The sequence below is a fragment of the Notamacropus eugenii genome, chromosome 1 (genome assembly GCF_028372415.1).
Source record: "Notamacropus eugenii isolate mMacEug1 chromosome 1, mMacEug1.pri_v2, whole genome shotgun sequence".
Taxonomy (NCBI): Eukaryota; Metazoa; Chordata; class Mammalia; order Diprotodontia; family Macropodidae; genus Notamacropus; species Notamacropus eugenii.
In genome coordinates, this window is record NC_092872.1 from 428,343,073 (window position 1) to 428,370,667 (window position 27,595).

The window sequence follows — 27,595 nt, forward strand, 5'->3', positions numbered from 1 at the left end:
GAAAACTTCAGTAGGTGTCTGGATCATGTCGTCCCTCCATCACTATAGCTTGTTGAGTGCAGAAATTTTCCTTCCTCCCTCCCTCCCTCCCTTCCTTCCTTCCTTCCTTCCTTTCTTCCTTCCTTCCTTCCTTCCTCCCTCCCTCCCTCCCTTCCTTCCTTCCCTCTCTTCTTCTCTCCCTCTCTCCCTCCCACCTTTATTCTCTACTTCCTTCCTTGCTTTTCTCTTTTCTCTCCCCCCAAAGACCTAGGGCAAGGCAGTAGCAAGGAAGAAGTATGGAGAGTGAGTGAGGTGCTTTCAAGGTTGAAATCTTTCCTAAAATGGTAGTTCTGGCCATGGAATCACCAATTAGATAAGTATAACCTCAGGGTTGAAGTTCTTCTAGAATAGGAAAATGGCAGATGAGGAAAGTAATCCAGGCAAGAGGCAGGCAACAGATAACTAACTACTGTGGAGTCACCACTAATTTTCTCTTCTTGCTTTGGCCTTTCCTGGATGATCTTTTATCTGACAGAACACATGGAGTAGACTTCATCATTCCTTGAAGGACAAATGAGACTCTTTCTCTTCAGAGAATCCATTCAAGAGCCCAAAATTTGTTTTTAGGCTCCATATGTTTAGTTTGTTCCTTTTAAATTTCTTCCTCTTCTTTTTCACACTTTTTTACTCTCCAGTCTCCTTTCTGCCTCTTCTGATCCTTTTATGATTTTTTTCACATTGAACTCCCAGTTAGTGCTCCCTGCCCCCTACCAGAATGTGAAGAGCCTTCTCTAGGAGGGATAGACTGCACTTTACCCTTTATTTTTGTTTTAAATTGCTACAAGTATCTTTTGTTTTTACATCACTTTCATTTCCAAATGTATCCATCCTCTCGCCCTCTTATGTTATCCCTTTTAACAAATAATAATGATAAGAGTAGAGTAGAAGCAGTTAAGCAAAACTGACATGATAACTGAAACCTACCCCCAAAACAAACAAATATCTGTGCCTTTATTAAAAAAAAAAAAACAAAAACCCAACTTGTACGTGCACCTATGATTTCATCCCTATAGGGAAATCCTCCCACATGACACTTCTATCACTCAACTTTATCTTTTTGATTCTGGCTCCCATGCCTGGAATTCTCTCCAGTGTCCTGGCTTCCTTGGCCTCCTTCAAGATTTTATTTATTTACTTGTGTGTGTGTGTGTATGTATATCGTATGTACCTTTTTAAAACCCTGCTTTGTATACCCAACACTTTACACTATGTCTGGTACATTGTAAGTGCTTCCTAAATACTTGTTACTTGTTTGCTATTTGCATGCTGTCCTCTCTTTTAGAATGTGAGCTTTTGCCCTTCAGTTGGGGAATGGCTGAATAAATTATGGTATATGAATGTAATGGAGTACTATTGTGCCATAAGAAATGATGAACAAGAAGACTTCAGGGAGACCTGGAGGGACTTATATGATCTGATGCTGAGTGAAAGGAGCAGAACCAGGAGAACTTTGTGCATAGCAACGACCACAGTGTGCGAGAGTTTTTTATGGTAGACTTGGAACTTCGTAATAACATAAGAACTTAAAAAAAAAAAATTTCCCAGTGGTTTTCTAAGGCAAAATGCCTTCCACACTCAGAAAGAACTATGGAATTCATTCACAGAATGTAGCAGATCATGTGTGTGTGTGTTCGTGTATTATGTTTTGATTTGTTATGTGATTTCTTCCATTTATTCTAGTTCATCTACATAGAATGACTGTAGTGAAAATGTATTCAATAGGAAAGTATATGTAGATCCTATATAGACTTGTATGCCGTCTTGGCGAGGGAGGGGGGAGGAGGAGGGTAGGTGTGGGGGGTTAAAATCTGTGTTTTATGGTAATGATTGTAGAACATTAAAAAAAATACATAAAATTAAATTTTAAAAAAAAAGTGAGCTTTTTGAAGGGACTCTGTTTTTGCATTTCCTTGAATCACAAGCCCTTAATGCAGTGCTTCTTACTTTGTAAGTGCTCAATAAATGCTTGTTAAGCTTACTTTTTATTATTCTCTGAATTCTTCATATTTATAGTGTTTTATGACAGTAATATTCTAGAACATTCACATACCACAGCTTCTTTAGGTATTCACCCAGTAGGTTGACTTTTGCTTTGTTTCTAGTGCTTCTCTAACACAAAAAAGTGTTACTATGGATATTTTGATGTATAAGATCTTTCTGTCTGCCTTTTGCGGGGGAGGGGGCAGATAGGGTGCAGAGAGGTCCTTTTAGCAGTGAGGTCTTTGGGTATAGATGTTTTAGTCAATTTTTAAAAAAATGTGAAACTCCATATTGCTTCTCAGAATATTTGGAGCAATTCATAGCTCTGCTAAATCGTATTAATGTGTTTGATTTTTTTCAGTATCCCTAACATAGGCTATTCTCCTCAGACATCTTTAAATGCCCTCTGACGTTGCTGTGACCCTGGTGTGTCAGGCCCTCATCACCTCTCTCAGGAATTATTGTAGTAGCCTGCTGGTTGGTCTCTGTGCCACAAGGCTCTCCTTCCTGCAGTCCATCTTCCACTCAGTGATCAAAGCGATCTTTCTAAAGCAAAGGTCTTAAGATGTCACTCCACCTCCCTCCTCCCCCCACTCAACAAACTCTAAAGCTTCCCTGTAACTTTCAGGCTCAAAAATGAAATCTTCTTTTTGATGTTCAAAACCTTTCATTAATCCTCTCCTCCCCACCCTTCTTACACCTTACCTTCATATTCTCTGAGATCCAGTGACACAGATCTCTATACAAGATATTCTGTCTTGTGGTGGGACATTTCACTGACTGTCCTCCATTTCTGGAATGCTCTCCCTCCTCTTCTCTGCCTTCTGGCTTCCTTCAGGTCCCAGCTAAAATCTCACCAGCCTCCTTAATGCTAGTATCTTCCCTTTATTGATTATGTTTAATTTAACATTTATACATCTTGATAGTATATAGGTGTTTGAAAGTTGCTTCCCCAATTACAATGTGAACTGTTTCAGAATAGGGACTGTTGTATATCTTTTTCTGTGTCTCCAGCACTTAACACAACCTGGCACATAGTAGATGCTTAATAAATGTTTTATTGCCTGACACTACACTTTGAATATAGCTACAGTCATTTGGTCATGGCAGAAATTCCAACATTACACATTTAGTTTATATCACTTCAAAATTGTTCCCACTTTTCAGGTTGCAACTATGCTAAAAAAGTCACAAAACTGTGTGTGCTTTTTGGCCCAATACTGTTGCTGCTCAGGCCTTTACCCCAAAAGACTTTTTTTTAAAAACGGGAAAAGGACCTGTATATAGAAAAATATGTATAGCAGCTTTTTTTTTTCATTATATAAAAGAACTGAAAACTATGAACAACTAATAAACAACTTAAGGTAGATGAATATAATAGAATATTAATGTGTTATCAGAACTGGTGAAGGGAATAGTTTTAGGAAAACTTGTGATGACTTACATAAATGCTAAGAATAAAGTGAGCAAACCCAGGAGAACAGTTTATACAGTAACAACAACTTTGTAAAGACAAACAATTTTAATTCTTCTCAGTGCAGTGACAAACCATAATTGCAGACTGCTCCCCACGTCTTTATTGAGAGTGACTGGACTCAAGATCTAGAATAAAGCACATATTTTAAGATATAGTCAGTATAGGAATTTGTTTTGCTTGACTATGTATATTTGTCCCAAGGGAGAGATTTTTCTTTATTCTTCCGTTCCAGGGTGGAATGGCAGGCAGAGGGAGAGACAGGTATATGGTAGCAAACAAAAAAGGATCACTGAAAAAAAGTTGTGTGTGTGTGTGTGTGTGTGTGTGTGTGTGTGTGTGTGTGTGTGTTGAAAAGGATACTAGGAAGGCCAGAAAGAATTACAAAGATGGGTTTGAAAATGATTCATTGAAATTATTGTATATTTGAAGGACAAACTATACATAACAGGGATCTGGACTTTTATGTATAATCTTCTTGTTACACTAAATGTATGGAAATGCCCATTTTATTAAAATTTTGTTAAAATTCAAAATAAATAATAAAAATTAAAAACTTATTTTTTCCTTTTTGCTAAAATTAAAATGCCCTTATGAATATACCTCTTGTTTTTAAAATTTAGTTATACTTTTTTATAGAAGTCAGCATGCAATCAAAATCAGCATTATATTGTCTATGTAAGCAGAAATTTATTGCTTTTTAAATATCCTTGTTTATTAATACATTATAAACACTTTTATCAGAAGAAGCCTTAAGAATTTAGAAGAGGTAGTAAAATCTCCTTCTGGACTTGAGATATAGATTTACCTTTTTACCCTCTATCTTCGTATATATTAATTTTGGTCTTCTTTTCCTCCTTTTCATTTCTCCCTCCATGCCATTACTTACAGTTATATTCTGATACAAATGTAGTCTTTGTGTTAATAATTGCATTCTGTGTATTTTCATTATTTATCATAATGATACTCTTATTGCATGTTATAGAGATCTCTTTTTTCACACCCGCTTGCCCCAAATTGTAATTGAGGTCGAAACAGATCGTAAATGCTGATAATATAGATTGCATACTCAAAGGAAATGGAGTTGGTTTCATAGTGGAGTTTTAATTTAGGATTCGTTCTGGTGATGTAGCCTCTTCTTATGGTACATTACTTTAAACCCAATATAACTGCATGTTCCCATAGCCCCTCATTATAGCTATAGCCTCTCACTGCTTTTTAATTAAGAAAAAAAAAAAAGGAAAGAGAGAGAGATAAAAATGAAAACCTGGAGCTTAGGTTGGATATTGTCTGAGTATTCAGGGAGTAGCTTAGGCAAATAAATGCATATTTAATTTTTAACTCTTTCAGAGCTTTTATGTGAGAAATCTTATTTCTGTTTTCAGTGGGAATGTTTTTTTATAAAATGCTTTTAGTTCTCAGAAATTATGAAACCTCTCATAAGTTTTGTCAGTTTAGAAATCTACGTATCTTTGAAGGTTGCCCAGCTCTCAGGTTGGAACCCAACAAATAGTCAGCAGATGTTATCACTGTACAATAGTCCTAAAATATAGGGAGTTTCGAATTTTGTATGTCTAGATCAGTGTATTGGTATTATAGATATTAACAGTTAATTATTTTTTCTAGTCTTGTGGGCAGCAGAATTAAAAAGATGACTTTATTAAAAGCAATTTCTCCTGATGTTTCTTAATCTTGAGGGTTTCCAAACATTTTGCAAAATACCAAAAACAAATCCTCAAAGGTGACTAGTATGAATCAATCAACAAGCATTTTTAAAATACTTACTATGTACTAGACAGTGTTCTTGGAAATGGGGATACAGATATAAAGAATGAAGCATTCTCTTCTCTCAGGAGCTTAAATAAACTTCTTGGAATTGGTCTTGTACAACAAAGTAAAAGGACAGGTATTAGTGCCATCTACTTTTCTTTGGGTGTCCCTTGTAGTGAGAAATAGTTTGATATTTGCTTCCTGCTACACTTCTGTTGTTTTTCTTTGTCTTTTTGGAAGTGGTAATTTTCTTCGGATGGCTTCTGGGTTAGTAGGACTTGTCTATACCTTTCTTCTGCTGGTTGCTACTGTTAATGACTGGGTTTTCTTTTGGGACTGGGGTAGAGATTAAACACGAAATGTTATAGAGCTAGAATGAATCTTAGAAATAAAATCCAACCTTCCCAGTTTACAGATGAGCAAATAGGTCCAGAGAAGAAAAGTAATAATGGGTCTTAGAATATAAAATTCCACTAGATTTTAAAATCATTAGGGCGAGAACTATGTACTTTGTATCTAATTTTCTGCATTGCTTAGTATGGTGCCATGCATTTAGCAGCCGCTTTATAAATGTGTCTTGAATTGAATTTCCCCAAATTCTTCTGGTGTAGTTAAGGCTTAGACTTTCAGGGTCATGATATTAAAGAATTTGGGGCCAGAAAGAGACTTTAGAGATCTTCTGATCCAGCCCTTCCATTTTATAGGAAACTAGGACTCAAAAAATTAAAGTGACTTGCTCAGGGTCTTGCAGTAGTAGGTGGCAGAACTAGATTTCAACTCAGGTTCTCTCCCTCCAAATCAGTGTTCTTTCCCTCATACCACTTCATTTTCTCATGATTTAATGTTGAATGCTATCCATAATCTTGAGGTTTGGTTCCAAATAAACCAGAATCCTCCCTATGGTCTGGGGAGTGTTGAGTGGAGAGAGAGGGGTCGCAGAGTGATGCTCTGCACTTACCATTGGATGGCACTTATTTCAACAGCATGAAGAAGATAATTCTCTTTCAGGTGATTTATGTGTTGCTTGATCAGACTCAGGATGATCTCTCTTAAGGCCTTATTTAGCTCTGTGACTAACCTTTTGTTTAGCTTGACCAGGTAATGACACGGTTTATATTTATATCATCTGTAGGAGGCTTTCTAAATTCCTCTAGAGTTAGTGCCCTCCCTTCTCTTTATTGTTGTTTTTACTTGTATATATTTTATATATATACTTATACATGTTCATGTTAAATGTTAAGTAAAATGTAAAATGTTAAGTTCCTGGAGGGCAGGGACTGTTTCATGTTTGTCTCTGTATCCTTAACTTCCAGGATTTAGTAGGGGATTAAGAAATGCTTAACTGATTGATAAATGAATGTTTCTGTTCTTCCCCAAACCCGCTCATATTGACTATTCTGCACAGAGTCTGTTGGAGGTATGGGTTGAAAAAATCATTGTTGATTGAGTGCTCTCTAAAAAGCAGCTTCAAAAACTACTATCTTGGGAAGGCCCTTCAGATCTGGACAAAGCAGACTTAGGAAGTGGAGAATCTTGGGTCTTTGTAGTAGTTCTTACTGTACAATCTTGAATATACTATTTCTCCATTTGTAAAATAGAAATGATGATACCAACTACAGGATTGTGGTAAAGATGAAAGGACCTACTTTAGATCCCTCAGAGGAAGGTGCCAGTTCACTAGATTTTATTAGAGGTAGAAAGATTTTCCTAGGTATGACTATAATGTGTATTTCAAAGGAATGAGTTTATATGTGCATTGGGAGATACGTGTAAAAGAGAGGTTGCCACTCAGCATCCATTTTGCATTTCATGATTATGGCACTGTTTTCTTTTTTTCCTTTTAATAGTAGTCCACCGCCTTTTTCCTCTGCCCCCAATGAATAAACAATCCTGAAATCTGCTTTTCATGGCGAGTCTGCCTAACTTGGCTGCTGCAGCAAGCTCACGCTAATCAAAATCACAGCAGGCCTGGTTTTATGAACCTAAAAGAATTAGTGCTCCCGAGGGGCTGAAGTTCTTACCTGCTGGGGAGCTGCAGATTTCCAGTTTGAAGACATTATTGTAGGATCAAGCAAGTTTTCCCTCTTTTTTTCCATGTGGAAATGATTTCATGCTTCCTAATAGTCTTAAATTATTGGCATATTTTCAGCAGTTTTTTTTCAGGGTTGATCTATAATGACTGTAGTGGATTTTTATACTTATGGAAATAGGTTGTGATCATATCAAATTGTTATCTGCCCCAGGGAGACTGGGAATAGAGTGAAGGAAAGCAGGTGGTTCCCTACAAACCAAATTGTATAATTTGAATTTGCTAAGCAATGTCATATGCTTAGTGTAGCTAAAGCACCTGGTATGTGGAGTCACCAGAAGCTTAACTATAGAGGGGAATGGCCTTTCACCCTTGGCATATTGGAGTCTGTCATGTGAGTGGGCAGCCAAAAGTCAGATGTATAACTTATATAATGGAAATTTATTTGTATTACCAAATCACTTAGCTGACTGGTGACTTACGTGACATCATCTGTTTGCCAGTAGTGTGCCTTACAGTCCCTAGCACTCTCTCGACAGTCATCCATAATGGTAAGTATCTAGGGATGAAAACGGGAGCTAAGAAGAATTTTGTATTTCAGGAAAGATGAATAGAGCCATGTCAGTTGCCACATGTAAGGAAATTCCTGGTTTTATAGGTTTCATTTTAATGAATGTTATTTTTGAATTGCCACCTTCCATCTCTTAAAATTGAAAAAAAAGATCTTATCAGTCAAGGAAGAGGTATAAAACACAAAATGAAGTTTCATTGCTATAGTGGAAAGAGCATTGACTCAAGAATCAAGAGTCCTGGGTTTTAGTTTCAACCCCCCCACTAAATAACTGTCTGTGCTTTGCTATCTGGCATTTCCTCATCAACAAAAGGAGGGGGTTACATTAGTTGATTGCTAAACTCCCTTCCAAGTTGACATGCTGTGATTCTGTTTTCTCTTAGCCAAATAGGGGTACAAAACGTCCCCGTGATGATGAAGAGGAAGAACTGAAGACACGTAGGAAACAAGCTGGAGCCCGGGAGCGAAGTCGCTATAGGGAGGAGGAAGGAGCAGCAGTGGAAGAAGTTGATGATGATAAAAAGAAACTTCTTCAGATGATTGACAAGGAGGGAGAGGAAGAAGAGGAAGAGGTGAGGGTAAGGGAAAGGATTGATGAAAACTTAGCCTTGTCTTCTGAAATTAATTCTGACAAAAGAACAGTGTTTGTTCTAATTCTTGAGACAAATAGATGTGTTTTCTATCTCTATCTTTTAGTTCTTTGAAAACTTCAGACTTTTTCCACTGTGAAGGAATAGTTTTAGTATTAATGTATCAGTGAATTAAAAAGGAAACAAAAATAAACCCTTTACCTTTTCTGTTTAAACAACTTTATTTTTAGTTTCTATTTATTCCTTTATGATATTTTGCTCAGTTTGAATTACGAAAATTCATTCTTAACTGTTTTGGAGTTCTCATGTACTTGGATTTCATTATTATTGAGCATCTACTATGTGTGAGTTACTGTACTAGCTGTTTGGGTGGGGTGCTAAGATACAATTCATATCCTCAAAGAACTTAATCATAGAAAGGAATAAGATGTAATGACTTTCATTTTTGTAGTGCATAAGATGTGAAACAGGCTTTGAGGGGTAGATATTTTTTTGAATCATAGGATTATCAGATCACAGATTTAGAGTTGGAAGAGCCTCAGTGGGCTTCTGGTTCAGCCATCTCATTTTCCAGATGAGGAAGCTGAGGTACAGAGAGGCTAAATGCTTTGTGTAATGTCACATTGCTAGCAAGTCTCAGGTGAGATTTGAACTTAGATCTTGTCTCCATAGATCTTGTCTCCATACATGGGTCCCTTTTCACTACACCATGCTTTCTTCATCTCAGAAATGTAAAGTGACTTGCCCAGGGTCACTTAGCTAGTAAGGGACAGAGGTGGAATTGGAGCTTAGCTCTTCTCTCTCTAAGCCCCATTTCTCTTTCTTACATCATATTGTATTTCAAAACATGTACATAAATATATCACAGAGTGGAGTGTAAAAGTACACAAGAGAGTTCAGGGGCAGGGGAAATCACTTTTGGCTGAGGGAATAAAGGAAAGACTTCATGGAGGAGAGGGCATCAGAGATGATCCTCAAAGGATGAATAGGGTTTTTAACTGTTTTGCCTTTGTGATCTTATGAACATATGGCATGTGAATTTAGCCAAAACTAAGCTACAGAAAAAGTTTCATTTTTATTTACCATCTCATAAAAAGCCTTTCATTAGTCTAAATTTGGACGCTGACTCTCCAGGGATGACATTTTGAAAATTGTAGTGGGAAATGTTTTTTGGACTTCTCACAGGCCTTTCAAAGTGCAGCAGCTCTGTAAGGATTTAGGTGGCATGTAGTATTCTTCCCTCCTGCCTCTTTCCCAGTTCCTCTTCAATCTGTTAGCCCTGCAGCAACAGTTAATTGGCAGGCATAATTCCCATGTAGGGCAAGGCCCAGACTAAAGGATTAGGATAGTAGCTGTCATGGGTAAATGGTTTCAGGCCTAGGAGACAGAAATCTAATGTAGGGCTAGCCCTTCTGTTAAGGGACAGGGGAAAAGAGATCATTTTGTAAAAATGACACATGGATGGCTACAAGTCCAGGAGTTATTTTCTCCCTGCCACCAAAGTCCTATTTGATGAAAAACAAGTAATATTTGCCACTGTGGAGTCATGTGACCTTGTAAAATATTATTGTCCTTTTTGTACTGCATCACTAACATTCATCTTTCTGAAATCTCCCTCTGGTTTCTGATGTTGAGCTATTGGTGATGCTGTTGTGGCTGATAGTGGAGACTGATAATTCACTATTCCCCTGCTGCTTGAGAGAAATTAAAGGAGGAGAGCAAAAGCCTTGGAGAGGCTAGGAATTGGGGAGGCCTGGTGTGCTTTTCTCTTCTGGGTTAGCCAAGAGGAATAAGCCTGTCTTTAACTGAGCCTCTTGAGGATGATGTAACCCTTCTTCATCAATCCAGATAATTTTAGTAAAAGTTCAGTGGTAGTATTAGAACATTTTGCCCCAGGGGCCAAATAATAGTTTGCTTTAGATATATGGATAGCAGGACTCAGCAAATGACTCCAGAGACCTTTAAGTAAACAGTTGCAAAGTTCACAAAATGTTTTTGCTAAAATGAATGTATAGGTAGAAGTATTCCCCATTTAAGAATAGCTAACCAAATCAAAATTTGGGAATTTGCAAAATTGGAGGGGGAAATAACTTCTTTTTCAGAGGGACTACTCTTAGGGTCTTCTAAGTAGCAATTCTTGTGAATTTAAGTATGTGCTGTGGTCAGGAACTGCTTGGCATTAAAACTTAAGGTTAAAAAGAGACTAGAGGAGACATTGGAAGGATTGGAGTAAATGAAATCTATACCTCATCGAATCCTTATCTTTCTAAAAAGCTTAACTCAGAAGGTGCCTCCTACATAGAGCTTTCCTGATTCACCTCTTATCCCAAATAGTTGGTACCCACTATATCTTGAAATTAATTTGCATTGTTACTTCATTTAAATTTCGTATCTACTTATATGCATACATGGTTGCATCCCCCTAGTAAGAATATAAGCTCCTTGGAAGGGGTTGTCTTATTTTTGTCTTTATGTTTCCAGAACTTTGCACATAGTAGGCACTTAAGTATTTAAGGAATTGAATTGAATGTGAGCAGCAAGATGGAGGACAGACATTTTCTGTGATCCCCATGACCTCTCAGATGTCTTTAAAACAGCAATTATGTGCTAAAGATATAGTAAATTCATCTTTCTCCATGGTCTAGGATGCTCAGAATCCAAAAGAAGGTAAAAAACTTGATATCCCTTTGCCACTTCCCACACTATTGGCACTGAGGCTGCACTAGCAGTTGTCTTTACACACAGATCAGGGCTTACAACAAAATCTAACCCAGGTCCCTTTCCTTGCTTTCAATGCCATCTCCAGGCTATGGAAATTTGCTTGGGCAGTGACAGATAGCCAGCACAGCAAGTGGCAACCCTTCAATAGCTAGAGTCTGCTGGAAGCCACAACCCTCTAGCACTAGCTCGGCAAAACTCCCAGATGCTTGCTGGCACTGGGGCAGACAACCCAGGAGCACTAGCAACAAGCCAAAGCACCAACAGCTCTCTGAATTGCCCAAAGGGAGGACAGGACATGTGTGTGTAGGGAGGTTAGAGGGCAACTCTTCAGCATTCTGCTGAGCCCGAGGAAAGGTACAGCATCTACTGGAGCCAGTTCTTCTGACCATTCCAAAATCACTTAGGCTAGAAACCTAGACTGGTGAACCGTGAATTGCCCAGTGTGGGAGGAGGCTGAGACATTTTTCCAACCCTTAAGGAAACTGCCATCAGAGGGGATAGAGTTAGAAAGTGAAAAGGGGGAAATCAGGGAGAAAAAAAGACTGTAGATCTCAGGAAGAAAACTCAAAGACCTTGAACATAAGCAGATAAATCATCTGGGAAAACATTAACAACAAAAGGAAATATGGCCTCTTGATCTAGTAAATGAGTTCAGGCATCTATGAATAAATAAATAACTGCACAACAAAGAAAAATTATTCATAACTTGATGAAACAGAGTATCTTATGGATTGTGAGGAGAACATGGCAGGCACTACAACACACTGTCCCTGACTGGTTCAAAAGAAAAATGAGAATTCTGAGAGCTGAATTTATGGCCTGCACAGCAAAAATGATGGGCAGAATAGAGAAACTAGAATCCCCAATGTCAAATCCCACCAGAGAAACAAAAGAGAGAACAATAGATTGGGAATGCAAATATACAGAAGAGAAGGACAATCTAGAAGAAGAGAAGCAAAACCCAAAAATATTAAAAGGAATTGAATTAAAATGAAATGAAAATCAAAATGAAATGATTGTAAGGAGACTTTGAAACACTAATGTTCATCTTTGGGGAAATTGTTCAGTTTACACCAATTTTATTTGTTTACATTCTTAGAAACCCATTTTTCTAGTGCCTCTTTGTGAGCAGCTGTTACTTCTTTGAGGAGTCAGTTGCCTGCTTGGTCCTTGGCACTATGACTAGTAGACAACTGGGGAACAGTGAACATATTCCTAATAAACCACCAGTAGAAATATTGAAGAAATAACAAACAGTAACTTGAGCCAGTTTTATAGTTATGTTCATTTTGAGTATAAAATTTGAATTATGCCTTAGCTTTTATCCTTTATAATAGGAGACAGGTAGTAGAGCATCAATAGGAAAGTCAGACCTTAGGGTTAGTGCTAGCTTTGCTGTTCATTATCTGAGTGATCATGGTCAAGTCACAAAACCTTACTGAGCCTCAGTTTCCTGATTTGTAAAATGAAGTTTATTTTCTCTTTTCTTTTATGTTCTCTGGTTCTGTGAATTTCATTTTTATAAGTAATTAGATTAATGATTCCTTTTATCCCTTCTTTCCTCTTTGAATACTTATTCTGTATGATATATATTGCTAGGTGTTGGGGAGTTATAAAACTAAATAATATATGGTTCTTGACTTCAAAGAACTTAGAGTTGTTGATTATTATCTGAAGACTAAGGATGGGTTTGATTAAATCTTAATTAGTTCTTTATTTTTATTCCAACTCTCCTCCTTTAGTCAGCTTGACAGAGTCAGTTAACACATTTCTATGTACAGAGCTTTTTTTAGCTGCTTTAGAAAATTCAGTCGTTTACGACTTGAGCCTTGGCCTCTAGAATTTGCATTCTAGTTTCAGAGACAAGATATACACTTCACACTAGGCAGCCAGCAATATAAGGCATGATACAAGTGCCAAATGAAGGACAGATAATAAATGAAGGCTAGTAGAGTTCAGAGAAGAAGATAACACTGAAGGCTGAAGTTGCTGATTTTTATTTATGTGTTTATTTTGAACCAGGATGAACCTCTAGATGAAAGCTCAGTGAAAAAAATGATTCTCACGTTTGAGAAGAGGTCCTATAAAAATCAAGAGCTACGTATCAAGTTTCCAGACAATCCTGAGAAGTAAGATATCCTTTGCTATATACTGTTACATTCCTTTCCCACACCCCTCTCCAGTCATTATTTCTTTCCATGTGCTTGCTTTTCTAATTCATCTCAAAGCCTTTGTTTTCTAATGAGAGCTATGTCCCTGCTATTCTTTGACTGTGAGGTTGTGTTTGAAAATTTTTTTATTTAAAAATTGATATTACCTAGACTGTTGTTAATGGTGGGGCCACTTGGTAGCTCAGTGGCTAGAACACTAGACCTCAAGTTAGGAAGACCTGAATTCAAATGTGACCTCAAACACTTGCCAGCTGTGTGATACTTAGCAAGTTTGAGATGAGTTTCCTCATCTGTAAAATGAACTGGAGAAGGAAATGGCAAACCACTTCAATATCTTTGCCAAGAAAACCCCAAATGGGATCATGAAGAGTCAGACATGACTGAAACGACTGAAACAACTGAACAACAACTGTTAATGGTAGTGATATCATTGACAAAATGATGTAATTCACAACTGGAGCTGTTAGGGAGATCCTTGAGGTTGAGTCAGTCTCTTTTCCTCTTACATTAGCTTAGTTATCACCAACAAGCCATTTGAAAAAGCTATTTTCTAAATTGCTTTTCCTACAATGGTAGCTCACTATAGCATAGGTTGTTAGTAAGGTAGATTTTGATGTAATCTAGGTACATTTTGGCCCTCATCTAACTAGATTTGCTTGCTGGAAAGCTGGAAGGGTTTAAGTAGAAGCCCAATAAACTGTCTCATGTTAGGGAGAAATTTTATCATCTGATGGTTGGCCACCAGGTATGTAATTTTTCAGTAAGAGCAACTTGGTTGGTTGGTTGTCCTTCATCTTCATAGGGGACCAAAATGAAATCACCATTGTAAAGTGAAATTTCAGTGTGTCAGACTGTGGCTGATCAGACCAATACAAACTCGGAATGCTCGACCACAGATTGGGCACAGATAGAACATGTGAATATGTGGGGTGAATATTCCAAATTTGCACATCCTACGTTTACTTCATGCTGTCTCAATTCTGCTTTGCCTAAAGAGCACAGCACCTTTTCTTATGTGGGCATACCATGCTGAGCGGTCCTGTGCCAGTGTCTCCCATGTTGCACAGTCAGATCCAAAGTTCTTGAAAGAGACCTTGTGAGTGTCCTCATATCGTTTCTTTTGGCCACCATGTGATCGCCTGGCCCATGCAAGTTCTCCATAAAATAGTCTTTTTGGCAAGCATACATTTGAACAACGTGGCCAGCCTATTGGAGTTGCATTCTGTGAAGCATAGTTTGAACACTTGACAGTTCAGCTTGAGCAAGGATGTCAGTGTCTGGTATCTTATTCTGCCAGGTGATCCTCCGAATCTTCCTAAGACAGTTCAAATGGAAACGATTCAGTTTCTTGGCATGTCACTGGTAGACTGTCCATGTTTCTCAGGCATACAACAATGAGGTCAGCACAACGGCTCTGTAGACCTGCAGTTTGGTAGTCAGTCTAATCCTCTTCTCTCCCAAACTTTTCTTCGGAGCCTCCCAAACACTGAGCTAGCTCTGGCAATGCATGCATCAACCTCTTTGTCAATGTATACATCCCTAGAAAGTACACTAGCAAGGTAAGTGAACTTATCCACAACATTCATAACTTCTCCATTTGTTGTAATTGATGGTTCCACATATGGATGATGTGGTGGTGGCTGATGGAGCACCTGCATTTTTTTGGTGTTAATTATTAGGCATAATTATTTTTGGTGTCATTTTTTTGGTTATTGGTTTGTTTGGTTATTATTTGGTTATAATATTTTGGTTATTATTTGGTGTTATTTATATTTTTGGTGTTAATTATTATTTAATTCCATCAAAACAAAGTACAAGCAAAGCTTAGAGAGATGCAGGATTTCTGGTTCAGTAAGAAGACAGATGAAATTCAGTTTTATGCTGATAGTAACAAAGAAGCCTAAGGGAGGAGCTTGCTGAATGGGTAGAATAGGAAGGGTGGAGCAGAAACTCGGAGGAAGTTGGTCAGCCTAGTCAGAGCTGGGAAGGACACAGGCAGGCAGACATAGCTTAGGCTCCTGAGTGCTTGTTTGTTTGTAGGAAGGATGTGGGGAGGAGGAGGCTTGGGAATGGCTTTGCCCACTGTGGTGATGATGTGTGTTGACTTTTTGGTCACTGTGATGAATTTCTCGTTTTGGAATTTCGCTTTCTGGTGTCTAAATAAAGGTTTTTCTTCTACCTTCTATATGGAAGAATATACTTTGGATTGAGAACTATGCTGGCATTTGCATAGTTACCACCAGTGCTATGAATATTGCCCTGACTATACATTAGGTTAAATGACAAGTCAGAGTTACAGCAGAAACAAAACCAAAACCCAGATTTTCTCATTCCCAATTTAGGGTCTCCCTGCCACATCAGATTGCCTTGAAATATCAGTTATAGCTCAGTCTTTCATTTAACATAGTTCAGTGACCTGCACATGAGAGGTGGAAGTTAGAAGAGGCGTTTATTATATAATCAGTCTTGGCTGACAAAACTGGAGGCCTTCAAACTCCAAGTTACATGTTCACCACTCTACTTAATGCATTTTAGCTAGCTTAGACTAGTATTGTTTTGAAGGTGAGTGCCCTTGTTGGCATTTTATGGGTTGTGAGGGGAGCTCTGCATTTGTTGTATACAACACTTATGGGAAATTATTTTTAATGAAAAGAACCTTTAAAAAAATCATGCCCTTTCCCATTCATACAGAGTCTTTTCCCTTTCAGACATTTGAACATTTGAAGACCAAATTTAAATGTGAAAAATATTTTTTGATGGTTAAATGCAGTTCAGAAGCTACATTGTATTTTAACCTTGAGCTTTTGAATTCTTACTGGTGCAATGTCTTTGGTAATTCTGTAGTCTCAGTGAGGTGCAATTAAGATGAAAATTGCTTGAGCATATTTGAATGAACCTCTCTGATCAAGATGGGAAACATTCAAATTTATTTTTCCATAGATGCAATTGTCATTTTGATCGCATACCCAGAAATGCCTCTTTTCATTTGACTGCATTTAAAATACAATTGACAATTCTCCTCATACAACCATCACTTTTTACTCTTTTCCCTTGCCACCCAATACCATCTTCCCCAAGGATATACTGTTGTCTGTTAAACTTTGGGCATTTTTGTTCTTTTTTTTCCTACGTATTCCCTGTCTTTTTCAGGGTTATAGTTGGAGTGTTTGGTTGGATGCAGTGAGCTCCAGTCAGAAATCCTTGCAGTGATTTTTGTTTCTGTGATTGGAGCCAGTGTTGACCCGTTGCAGTTGTTTTGCCGGTTGATGCTGACACTAGATCTATGGTCAAAGGAGTGCTTTCAGGCATTTGGAAGGAAATCCATTGAAGCAGACAATTGACACATTTTCTGTCATACTGGACAGAGTCGTTGATTCCTTGGCCTGGCTGAGTGTTATAATATGTAGTTCTAATACTTTGCCATTGCCTTCTCACTTTGCCCTTCTGTCTGGACAATCACCCATTGTTGGATGTATGCCTAATGCCCAGAAACAGCCTTCTGAGAAGGAGAGCAGCCTGAAGACATGGATTTTGTGGAAGAAAACTTTATCCTCCCAGCAGAGCTCACTTGAGAACACATAAGAATCACTGCTAGCTGTGGATTTGTAATCTTTGTTTTATATCTATTTTTTATTTTTCCAGGAGTGTTAAATTTCTAAGTTTTTAGTACTTTACTGTAGTATTCTTAATTACTATTCTTTACCATTAATCTTTGTACTCAGATGTAACCTTTATTGCTCTGTGGGACTACCTGTATTCTTTATAATCACAGATGTAGCTCTTCATAAGACTGTAAGATAAAGAAAAGAAAGTTAGTGGGTAAGTCAGATAATTTATGTCCAAGGTGATGGATGGTATTGTAGCCCTGTGGAGTAATGATAGCCAGCTCACAGGACTATATGAGGTTCATTTGATCTTGCAGAATGCTTTGAAAGGCATTTGTGACTGTGGGAATGAGGAGCACGATGTAATGAGATCTGAATCCAGGATTGATTTTTGTAATGAGGAGATCAATTTTCTAATGAAATTGTATGACGTTATGATGTTTGTTTGAGTGTACTTCTTGTTTGGTCTGTTGTGGACACTTTGACAAATTCTCTCTCTTTTTAGGTCATGCAGATTTTTCTTCTTTAGTACTAAAAGATCTCTTGCTTCATCATAAAGGTGATAGGCTATGCATTTTGCTGGGACTTTCCACTAATGTTATACATTTTTATTTTCATCCACAGGTTTATGGAATCTGAACTGGATTTAAATGACATCATCCAAGAGATGCATGTGGTGGCGACCATGCCGGACCTCTATCACTTATTAGTGGAGCTCAATGCTGTGCAGTCTCTTCTTGGTCTGCTTGGACATGACAATACAGATATCCTAACAGTTCTGTTGTTAGTAGGAAACTGGCTATTTTTGAGGTGGCTGCATTTAACTTGCTCTCCTGTATGTCATCTGATTTTTCACAATCTAATTTTCTGTTTCCCTACTAATTATCTGCTATCTTGAAATTTACATCGATCTTTGTTCATATTTAGTCTGTTAATAAATCTTAAACAATCATTCTCTTATTTGTCCCCATTAGTTTTTAGATTTTCTGTCATATCTGTTTTCATGTGATAACCAGCTTTATTTTTCATTGTTAGGATTTGGGGCTTCGTAATAGAGACAAGCAAGACAGAGTTGTAGTTCTTTATCTACCCACCAGGATGCTGCCCTCCCCTGACTGTCTGCTGGGCTGATTCCTTGTATGCGTTTTCTCTCATGGTGCCTGCCCTATGGAACTCTGCTATGTGCTTTTCTCTGCCTATGTAGAAGGGACTTGTTAAATGTGCAAAACCCTCAGATGGTTTTTAAAAATATGGACGTGTGTTTAAGGATTAGGGAAAGTTCTCCAAATTGTATTCTTTTCCATTTACGCTTGAATCCTGATTTCCAGAGGTGGGAAACAAGAGTAGTTAGCCTGCTTGAGTAATATTCTTGGGTGAATCTGCTGCTTCTGCAGGTTATGTTTATCTTTCTGGTAATCTCTCTCATGAGAACATGTCTAAGTAGAATCTTTTCTGACTGATAATTCTCATCGAAATATATCAGTGGATACTCTTAACATAAGCTTCTTGGGAAAGCAATCTTAAGACATGTCCACTGATTCATATAGACTTTTAATATGATAGCATTAAGAATCATTTTGTGGGTTATAGGGTCCAAGAATAATAGATTTTGAGCTATTAGGGACTTCAAAGTCTTGTAGTCAAAAAGCGTCAAACATGCTGGATGCGATTCTTAGCTGTCTGGAGTGGGGCCTAAACCAGATGAAAATATAATTGATAAACATTTAACAAAATAAATAAAAATACAGTAGGACATAGATAATGCTAATATGTGGTTTTATTAGTCAATATGCAGCTTGTAGGGATCTTTATGTGTGGTTTAGTGGCTTCTATTTCTGTTTGAGTTTCATACCACTGCTCTATTCATTTTGCAAATCAGGAACTGAGGTCCAGAAAGAGAGGTCATGTGACTTGCCTCAGGTCCTTTCATGTAGTAAATAGCAGAACCTAGGAGTTCAACCCAGGCCCTCTGACTGAATTCCATATACATTCTTCATTGTGAAATAGGTGTTTGGTGAGATCAACATTAATGTAGTATGGCCACAAATTAACCTGTAGCTATGGATGCATTGTTTGAGGCAATCTGGAGTAGGAAGCATAGTTTAGAATCTGTATTTAAGCCTTTTAAGTAACCATTACAGACTGAGTGGTGATGAAAAGTTTCTGTTGTGAGTACACCTGTGCCAGTCCCCCAAACTTATTTGTTGTAATTTCTTGTCTCTAAGGAATCAGTGACTAGAAAACTGAATATGCATCCCAGAAGGCCTGTAGTTCCTTGGCTGACTGTGCCTTACCACAAATATTGCCAAAGTAGTTTTTATGAATGTGATTCGGAAGGTTCTCATTCTTCACTTTTGTGAACTTCAAATAGTGATAGTGGCTTTCTGAAATCAATGACATTTTGCTGATTCACCAGCTTGGCTCCTGCTGGGAAGAAGACTGACACAAGAAATGCCATTCTATTTTGGCATACATAGGAAAGGCAAGGGCACAGATGTTCAAAGTTGTTAAGTTCTGGTCTTTAAAAAAGAAAAAAAGTTATCCTGTAATAACTTTGACAGATTGCTGTTTTCCTCCTGCTTTCTGATGGCAGAGCTCTTTCCCCCCTGTGTTCTAACCTTCTCCTAACTGCCATAATAGTATTTTGTTTAAAAAAAAAAATCTGATTTTTAATTATTCTCTCCATCACATTTAAAGGTTGGTTGGATTTTTTAATTGGCTTAATCTTTCTATTTAGATGCAGCAGTTAGTATATATCTCATCCCAAAATGTAGCTTTTCTTTAAAGCAGTTTCTGGAAAGGATACTTCTCTTGACTTGCCTCTGACTTAACCTTGATGGGCTGGAGCTTGAATCTCCCAAACCATGGTGTACTCTGCTTTCTTGTCTTAGCCGTGATCTATAATGGAAATGATTTTCTAGGCAATGGTTGTTAGCACTTTACTGTTGTACAGCTGTAACTGCCTGAAACATCTACCATGCATAAATAATTTCATAGCAGTCATGACTTAATTTTTTTTAACTCTTCATCTTTCAACTAGGCCTATACATGGCCAGTTATGTTCTCAGCAGGCACAGGTCAGCTTGGTGCTGTCCTTTTCAGGGGAAACATAAACTGTAGGGATTTTAATTGGTATCAGAGGGCTGGTTTGTTGTGACCTTAAGAGCTAGAGAATATAAGAATACAGCTTGTGCCTTGTCCGTTCAACCATGAAATGCTGCTTCAGTGTATTCTGCCTCTCTGCATCGCTGCTGCTGTTGCTGCTGAGGGTTTGTCAGCATTTCTGTTACTGGCCCCTCCTGTGGGAAGACTGGAGCTCAGCCATCATTTTGCTTCAGGGGTGGGATTTTAGAATATAAAGAGTAACCCTGGGGGTAGGAAATTGGGAGAGAAACATACTTAAAAATTTTTGGTGAATCCTCTTTGGATACAATGGGAGCCTAGTGCAAGCTAGAGCTGTGTATCTGTTGGCATTTTTAAACATTGCTGACTAAAAGCAACCAATTTCTCTTTAAGATGTATCGTTTAGATTCCTTCCCTTTGTGTGAACCTTTGGGGGTGCTTCATAGTTGTACTAACTTAATGTAAGTAGAACTACCTCAAGGAGCCTAATTAGTGAAAGAGATATAATCAGGGACAGAGATAGCAATGATTTAGACAACATAGAAGTAAAATTTGGAAGTATTGTGCTCACCTGGCATGTTGTATGTTATAGTGTGGAGTTGCATCAAGTTGTCTGTGTGATTCCCCAAATGCAACATCTGTAGGTTGCATTATCATGAAGAGAACCTAGGTTCAAGTAATTAACTGAATATCATTTATTCACCGTAATTTTAGGCATATCTTAATTTCTGTGAACTTCTTTTTCTTTCCCTGTAAAACAAGGATAATAATACTCCCTACCTTTCAGAGTCACTGAGAATAAGCAATGTAAACCCCAAATTGTAATATGAGGCAGGATGTTGGTAAGGATTGTATAAAGACCACACACAAGAATTATAGGAGTTCAGTGGAGGGAATGATCATTGTGGCTTGGGGGTGATCAGTGAGTGGTTTTGGTGAAATCTGAGTTGTGAAGGTACATGGGGTTTTAAGTACAGTCATCCCACAACATTCATGGGGCTTAGGAGTGTAGAACCCTCATGAATGTGTGAAAAACACAGAATAACTCTAGGCCCTACCCCAAAACTTTATTTTTCATAATTCTGATCATATTTATTTAACACACAAAACAAGTAAAAAAAAAAACCACACAGCACCCACACTGTGTACGAGAGAGATTAGTATCTCTTACACTCTGCAGTCTTTGCTGTTGTTGCCTGTATAGCTGCAGCTTCTATTTCACAAATTTCCGTCTACAAAAAGTGAAAGATACAAAGATCAGTGGGGCAGCCGGGTGGCACATTGGATAGAGCACTGACCCTGGAGTCAGGAGGATCTGTGTACAAATATGACACTAGTTGTGTGACACTGGGCGAGTCACTTAATCTTGCCTCAATTCCTCATCTGTAGCATGAACTGGAGAAGGAAATGGCAAACCACTCCGGTATCTTTGCCAAGAAAACCCCAGAGCGAAGTGAACACAGCTGAAACAACAACAACAAAATCAAAGCTCACTACAAGAGAAAAATCATGTGACTAAGTCTGAATGGTAGAGAGACAAAAAGAGTGCATACCTTAGTTCTTTAGCTTATGAAATTTAACAAATTTTAACTATATAATAAATTTATGTATGTATGCTTATGGTAGTAAATTATAAAATAAATTAATAACATGCAGTGTTTATACATTGTGACTTACTAAAAAAAGTTTTCATATTGGCTGTAACTTCCTGAAGCATGCCATAAATCACCAAAAATTCCCACGTAATTATTGATGGCCAATCTGAGAATATCCAAAACTGCAAATGTGAATGAAACCTTCAGATGTCAAATAAGAAAGGTGCTAGTATTTGGCTTAATCACCTCTGTGTCAGAGATTGATTCTTTGAAAGAACCGGGCGTTTGTTTCCCTGAAAGTTGATGAACAAGCTGAGGAAAATTATTCTTAGGTTCTTCTTGATTATACATGATACAGTCCCATTAAGCAATCTGTTGTTTTATATAAAATAACAAAATTTGAATCTTCCCCCTTGACTAGGTGCCTATTTCTTTAATAAAAATATTGGGTGATTTGAACTTGGTTTAGGCAACCCTGTTTATCTCTAGTCCATTGTGACTCAAATTAATGAAGCCTTTCCTAATTTTAATCTCTGAAGGCAACCAGTACTTTTGGAAGTTGCATGGTAAATATTCTGGAGAGAAGAATTTTGTTGTATTTGTGGTACCAAGTACAAAGTAGATACTCTTTTTTTAAATTAATTTCATTTATTTTCAGTGTTCTATAATCACTATCATATAACTTATCATATAACTTTTTCCCCTCCCTGCCCCCTCCCTCCCCCCTCCCTCTTGGAGATGGCATACAATTTTATATAGGTTCTACACATACATTCCTATTAAATACATTTTCACTATAGTCATGCTGTGTAGAAGAATTAAAATGAATGGGAGAAATCATATAACAAACCAAAATGTAATACAAAAGAAAACGACCTGTTGCATTCTGCGATTTAATTCCATAGTTCTTTCTCTGGATGTGGAAGGCATCTTGCCTTAAAAGACCATTGGCAATTTTTTTAAGTCCTTGCATTGCAATGAAGTTCCAGATCTACCAGAAAAAACTCTCACACACTGTGGTCATTGCTGTGCACAAAGTTGTCCTGGTTCTGCTCCTTTGGCTCAGCATCAAATCATATAAGTCTTTCCAGGCCTCTCTGAAGTCTTCCTGTTCATCTTACAGTGCAATAGTATTTCATTACATTCATATACCATAATTTATTCAACCATTCCCCAATTGATGGGTATCCCCTTGATTTCCAGTTGTTGGCCACCACAAAGAGTGCTGCTATAAATATTTTTGTACGTGTGGGACCCTTTCCCATCCATCTTTATGATATCTTTGGAAGAGATATTTCTGGGTCAAAGGGTATACACATTTCTGTAGCCCTTTGGGCATAGTTTCAAATTGCTCTCCAGAACGGTTGGATCAGCTTACAGCTCCACCAACAATGAATTAGTGTTCCAACTCTTCCACATTTTCGCCAACATTTATCATCTTCCTGTTCTGTCATGTTTGCCAATCTGATAGGTGTGATGTGGTACCTCAGAGTTGTTTTGATTTGTATCTCTCTAATCAGTAGTGATTTAGAGCATTTTTTCATAGAACTATAGGTATCTTTAATTTCTTCCTCTGAAAACTGCCTGTTCATATCCTTTGACCATTGATCAATTGGGGAATGACTTGTATTTTTGTACATTTGACTCAGTTCTCTATATATTTTAGAAATGAGGACTTTATCACGGACACTAGCTGCAAAAATCCTTTCCCAGTTTTCTGCATCCCTCCGAATCTTGGTTGCATTGGGTTTACTTGTGCAAAAACTCTTCAGTCTAATATAACCAAAATTATCCGTCTTGCACTTCATAATGCTTTCTCTCTTCTTTAGTCAAAAATTCTTCCCTTCTCCACAAATCTGATAAATATACTATTCCTTGCTCCACCAATTTGTCCATAGTATCAGTCTTTATACCTAGATCGTATACCCATTTGGACTTTATTCTTGCATACAGTGTCAGGCATTGTCCATGCCTAGTTCCTGCAACAGTTGTTATCTAGTTTTACCAGCAATTTTTGTTAAACATTTGAGTTCTTATCCCAGAAGCTGGGGTCCTTGGCTTTATCAGACAGTAGATTGCTATATTCATTGCCTACTGTGTCTTGAGTATGTAGCCTATTCCACTTGTCTACCCTTCTGTTTCTTAGCCAATACCAAATGGTTTTGATAATTGCTGCTTTATAATATAATTTGAGATCTGGTAGCGCTAGGCCACCTTCCCTAGCATTTCTTTTCATTAGTCCCCGTGATATTCTGGACCTTTTGTTCTTCCAGATGAATTTTGATATTATTTTTTCCAGCTCTATAAAATAATTATCTGATAGTTTGATTGGTATGGCACTAAATAAGTAAATTAATTTAGATAGAATTGTCATTTTTATTATATTGGCTCGGCCTACCCATGAACAACTGATGTTTTTCTACTTACTTGGATCTGACTTTATTTGTATGAGAAGTATCTTGTAATTGTGTTCATATAGTCCCAGGGTTTGTTTTGGCATGTAAACTCCCAAATATTTTATAGTATCTACCCTACCTTTAAATGAGATTTCTCTTTCTATTGCTGTTGGGCTTTGTTACCAATATATGGAAATGCAGAAGATTTGTGCAGGTTTATTTTGTAACCTGCAACTTTGCCAAAGTTGTTTATTATTTCAAATAGTTTTTTACTGGAATCTCTGGGATTCTCTAAGTATATCTGCAAAGAGTGGTAACTTAGTTTCTTCTTTGCCTATTCTAATTTCTTTATCTTCTGTAATTGCTACAGCTAACATTTCTAGTACCATATTGAATAATAGTGGTGATAATGGACACCCTTGTTTCACCCCTGGTCTTATTGGAAATGCATCTAGCTTATCTCTATTGCATATAATACTTACTGAAGGTTTTAGGTAGATACTACTTATTATATTATTGGGAAGTTCTCTTTATTCCTTTGCTCTCTAGTGTTTTTAATAGGAATGGGTGATGTATTTTGTCAGTGGCTTTTTCTGCATTTATTGAGATAATTGTGTGGTTTCTGTTAGTTTTGTTGTTGATATGATCTATAATGCTAATAGTTTTCCTAATATTGAACCAGCCCTACATTCCTAGTATGAATCGTACCTGATCATAATGTATTATTCTTGTGGTAAGTTGCTGTATTCTTTTTGCTAGAATCTTATTTAAAATTCTTGCATCTGTATTCATTAGAGAAATTGGTGTATAATTTTCTTTCTCTGTTTTGGCTTTTCCTGGTTTAAGTATCAGTACCATATTTGTATCATAAAAAGAATTTGGTAGGATGCCTTGTTCCCCAGTTTTCCCAAATAGTCTATATAGTATTGCAATTAACTATTTTTTAAATGTTTGATAAAATTCACTTGTAAATCTACCTGGCCCTGGAGATATTTTCCTAGGGAGTTCATTGATGGCTTGTTGAATTTCTTTTTCTGAGATAGAGTTAAGTATTCAACTTCCTCTTCTGTTAATCTGGGCAATTTATATTTTTTAAAATACTCATCCATCTTATTTGGATTGTTGAATTTATGGACATAAAGTTGGGCAAAGTAATTTCTAGTTATTATTTTAATATCCTCCTCATTGGAAGTGAGTTAACCCCTTTCATTTTTGATATTGGTAATTTGGTTTTCTTTTTCTTTTTAGTCAAATTGGCCAGAGGTTTATCAATTTTATTAGTTTTTTCATAAAACCAACTATTAGTCTTATTTATTAGTTCGATAGTTTTCTTAATTTCAATTTTATTAATCTCTCTTTTGGTTTTCAGTATTTCTAATTTGGTAGTTTTCTATTTGTTCTTTTTCTAGCTTTTTCAGTTGCATTCCCAATTCATTGATCTCCTCTTTTTCTATTTTTATTCATGTAGGCATTCAAAGATATAAAACTTCCCTCTAAGAACTGCTTTTGCAGTGTACTATAAGGTTTGGTAGGTTGTCTCATTATTGTCATTCACTTGAATGAAGTTGTCGGTTGTTTTCTATGATTTGTTGTTTAACCCACTCCTTCTTTAGAATAAGATTGTTTAGTTTACAATTAATTTTTGGTTTATCTTTCCATAGCCTTTTATTACATATAATTTTTATTGCATTATGATCTGAGAAGGATTCATTGACCATCTCTGCCTTTTTGCACTGGATTGTGAGGTTTTTATGCCCTAGAATATGGTCAATTTTTGTATGTGTGCCATGTACTGCTGAGAAAAAGGTATATTCCTTTCTGTCCCCATTCAGTTCTCTCCAGAGATCTATCATATCTACCTTATCCAGAGTTTTATTCACCTCCTTAACTTCTTTCTTGTTTATTTTAAGGTTAGATTTATCAAGTTCAGAGAGGGGGAGGTTGAGGTCCCCCACTAGTATAGTTTTGCTGTCTATTTCTTCCTACAACTCCCCCAACCTTTCCTCTAAGAATTTGGATGCTTTACCACTTGGAGCATACATGTTTAGTAATGATATTGCTTCTCTGTCTGTGGTACCTTTTAGCAGGATATAGTTTCCTTCCTTATCTCTTTTGATTAGGTCTCTTTCTGCTTTTACTTTGTCTGAGATTAGGATTGCTATCCCTGCTTTTCTTACATCTGCTGAAACACAATATATTCTGCTCCAACTTTTTACCTTTACCTTTTGTGTATCTCCCCATTTCAGATGTGTTTCTGGTAAACAACATATTGTTGGATTATGGCTCTTAATCCATTCTGCTATCTGTCTCTGTTTTATGGGAGAGTTCTTTCCGTTCACATTCACAGTTATGATTACAATCTGTGTCTTTCCCCCTGTTTATGCTTTTAGTTCTCCCTTCTCCCTTCCACTCCTCAATAGAATTTTCACTTTTGACTACCACCTTCTGCAGTCTTCCCTTCCTTCTTTCAACCCTGCTCCCTTTTACTCCCCTTTACCCTTCCTATTTCTTCCTTCCCTTTTAGCTTCCCTTCCCCTTTCTTCCCCCTTCCCCTCTTACTGCCTATAGAGCTAGTTGTATTTGTATACTTAACTGAGTTTGAAAAGTCCCCTCCTTGAACCCATTCAGATGACAGTAACTCAATCAATGCTCATCTCCCTCCCCTCTTTCCCTCTACTATAATATAATTTTGTACTTCTTCTTGTGATGTAATTTACCATTTTCTGCTGCCTCCTTTTCACATCTCCTGTTGCAATCCCTTTGCCACCCTTAAATCACATTTTTATAATCACATCTTTTACGTTAAACCTGTTCCCTCTATCTATGTGTATCCCTTTTATATTTCATAATAGATGTACAATTCTCAAGATTAACAAGTATCATCTTCCCTTATAGGGAGGTAAACAGTTTGCCCAAATTGAGTAACAAGTTTTTCTTTTCCCCTGTTTACCTTTTTATGCCTCTCTTGAGACCTGCATTTGAAGATCGAATTTTCTATTGGGTTCTGGCCTTTTTGTCAGGAAGGTCTGGAAATTCCTTATTTCATAGAATGTCCATCTCCTTGCCTGAAATGTTATGCTGAACTTTGCTGGGTAATTGATCCTTGGTTGTAGTCCCGGCTCCTTTGACTTACAGAATATCATACTCCAATTCCTTCAGTCTTTTAATGTAGAAGCTACAAGTTCCTGTGTGTTCCTGACTGTAGCTCCTTGATATTTGAATTGTTTTTTTCTGGCTGCCTGTGGTATTTTCTCCTTCACTTGATAGTTCTGGAATTTGGCAATGATATTCCTTGGTGTTTGGGATCCCTTTTGGGAGGTGAATGGTGGCTTCTTTCGATGACTATTTTGCCCTCTGGATCTCGCACTTCTGGGCAGTTTTCCTTGATGATTTCTTGGAAAATATTGTCCATACTTTTTTTTTCACCATGACTTTCTGGTAGGCCAATAATTCTTAAATTTTCTCTCCTGGATCTATTTTCCAGGTCAGTTGTTTTTCCAATGAGATATTTTACATTTTCTTCTATCTTTT

At 37.3% G+C, this 27,595-nt stretch overlaps 1 protein-coding gene across 7 annotated transcripts in view; it reads left to right on the plus strand.

Moving 5' to 3' along the window:
* The window catches only part of CTNNBL1 (catenin beta like 1), a 229,841-nt gene that overhangs the window by 57,598 nt on the left and 144,648 nt on the right, over positions 1-27,595 (plus strand). For 4 of the 7 annotated variants that reach the window (XM_072631545.1, XM_072631548.1, XM_072631546.1 and 1 more), the window contains 3 exons: positions 8,247-8,435; positions 13,197-13,303; positions 17,575-17,714. In XM_072631545.1, the coding sequence (XP_072487646.1) occupies positions 8,247-8,435; positions 13,197-13,303; positions 17,575-17,714 (436 nt within the window). Of the gene's footprint in view, positions 1-8,246; positions 8,442-13,196; positions 13,304-17,574; positions 17,715-27,595 lie in introns of all 7 variants that reach the window. The other 3 variants (XM_072631544.1, XM_072631550.1, XM_072631547.1) reach the window with 1 other exon arrangement.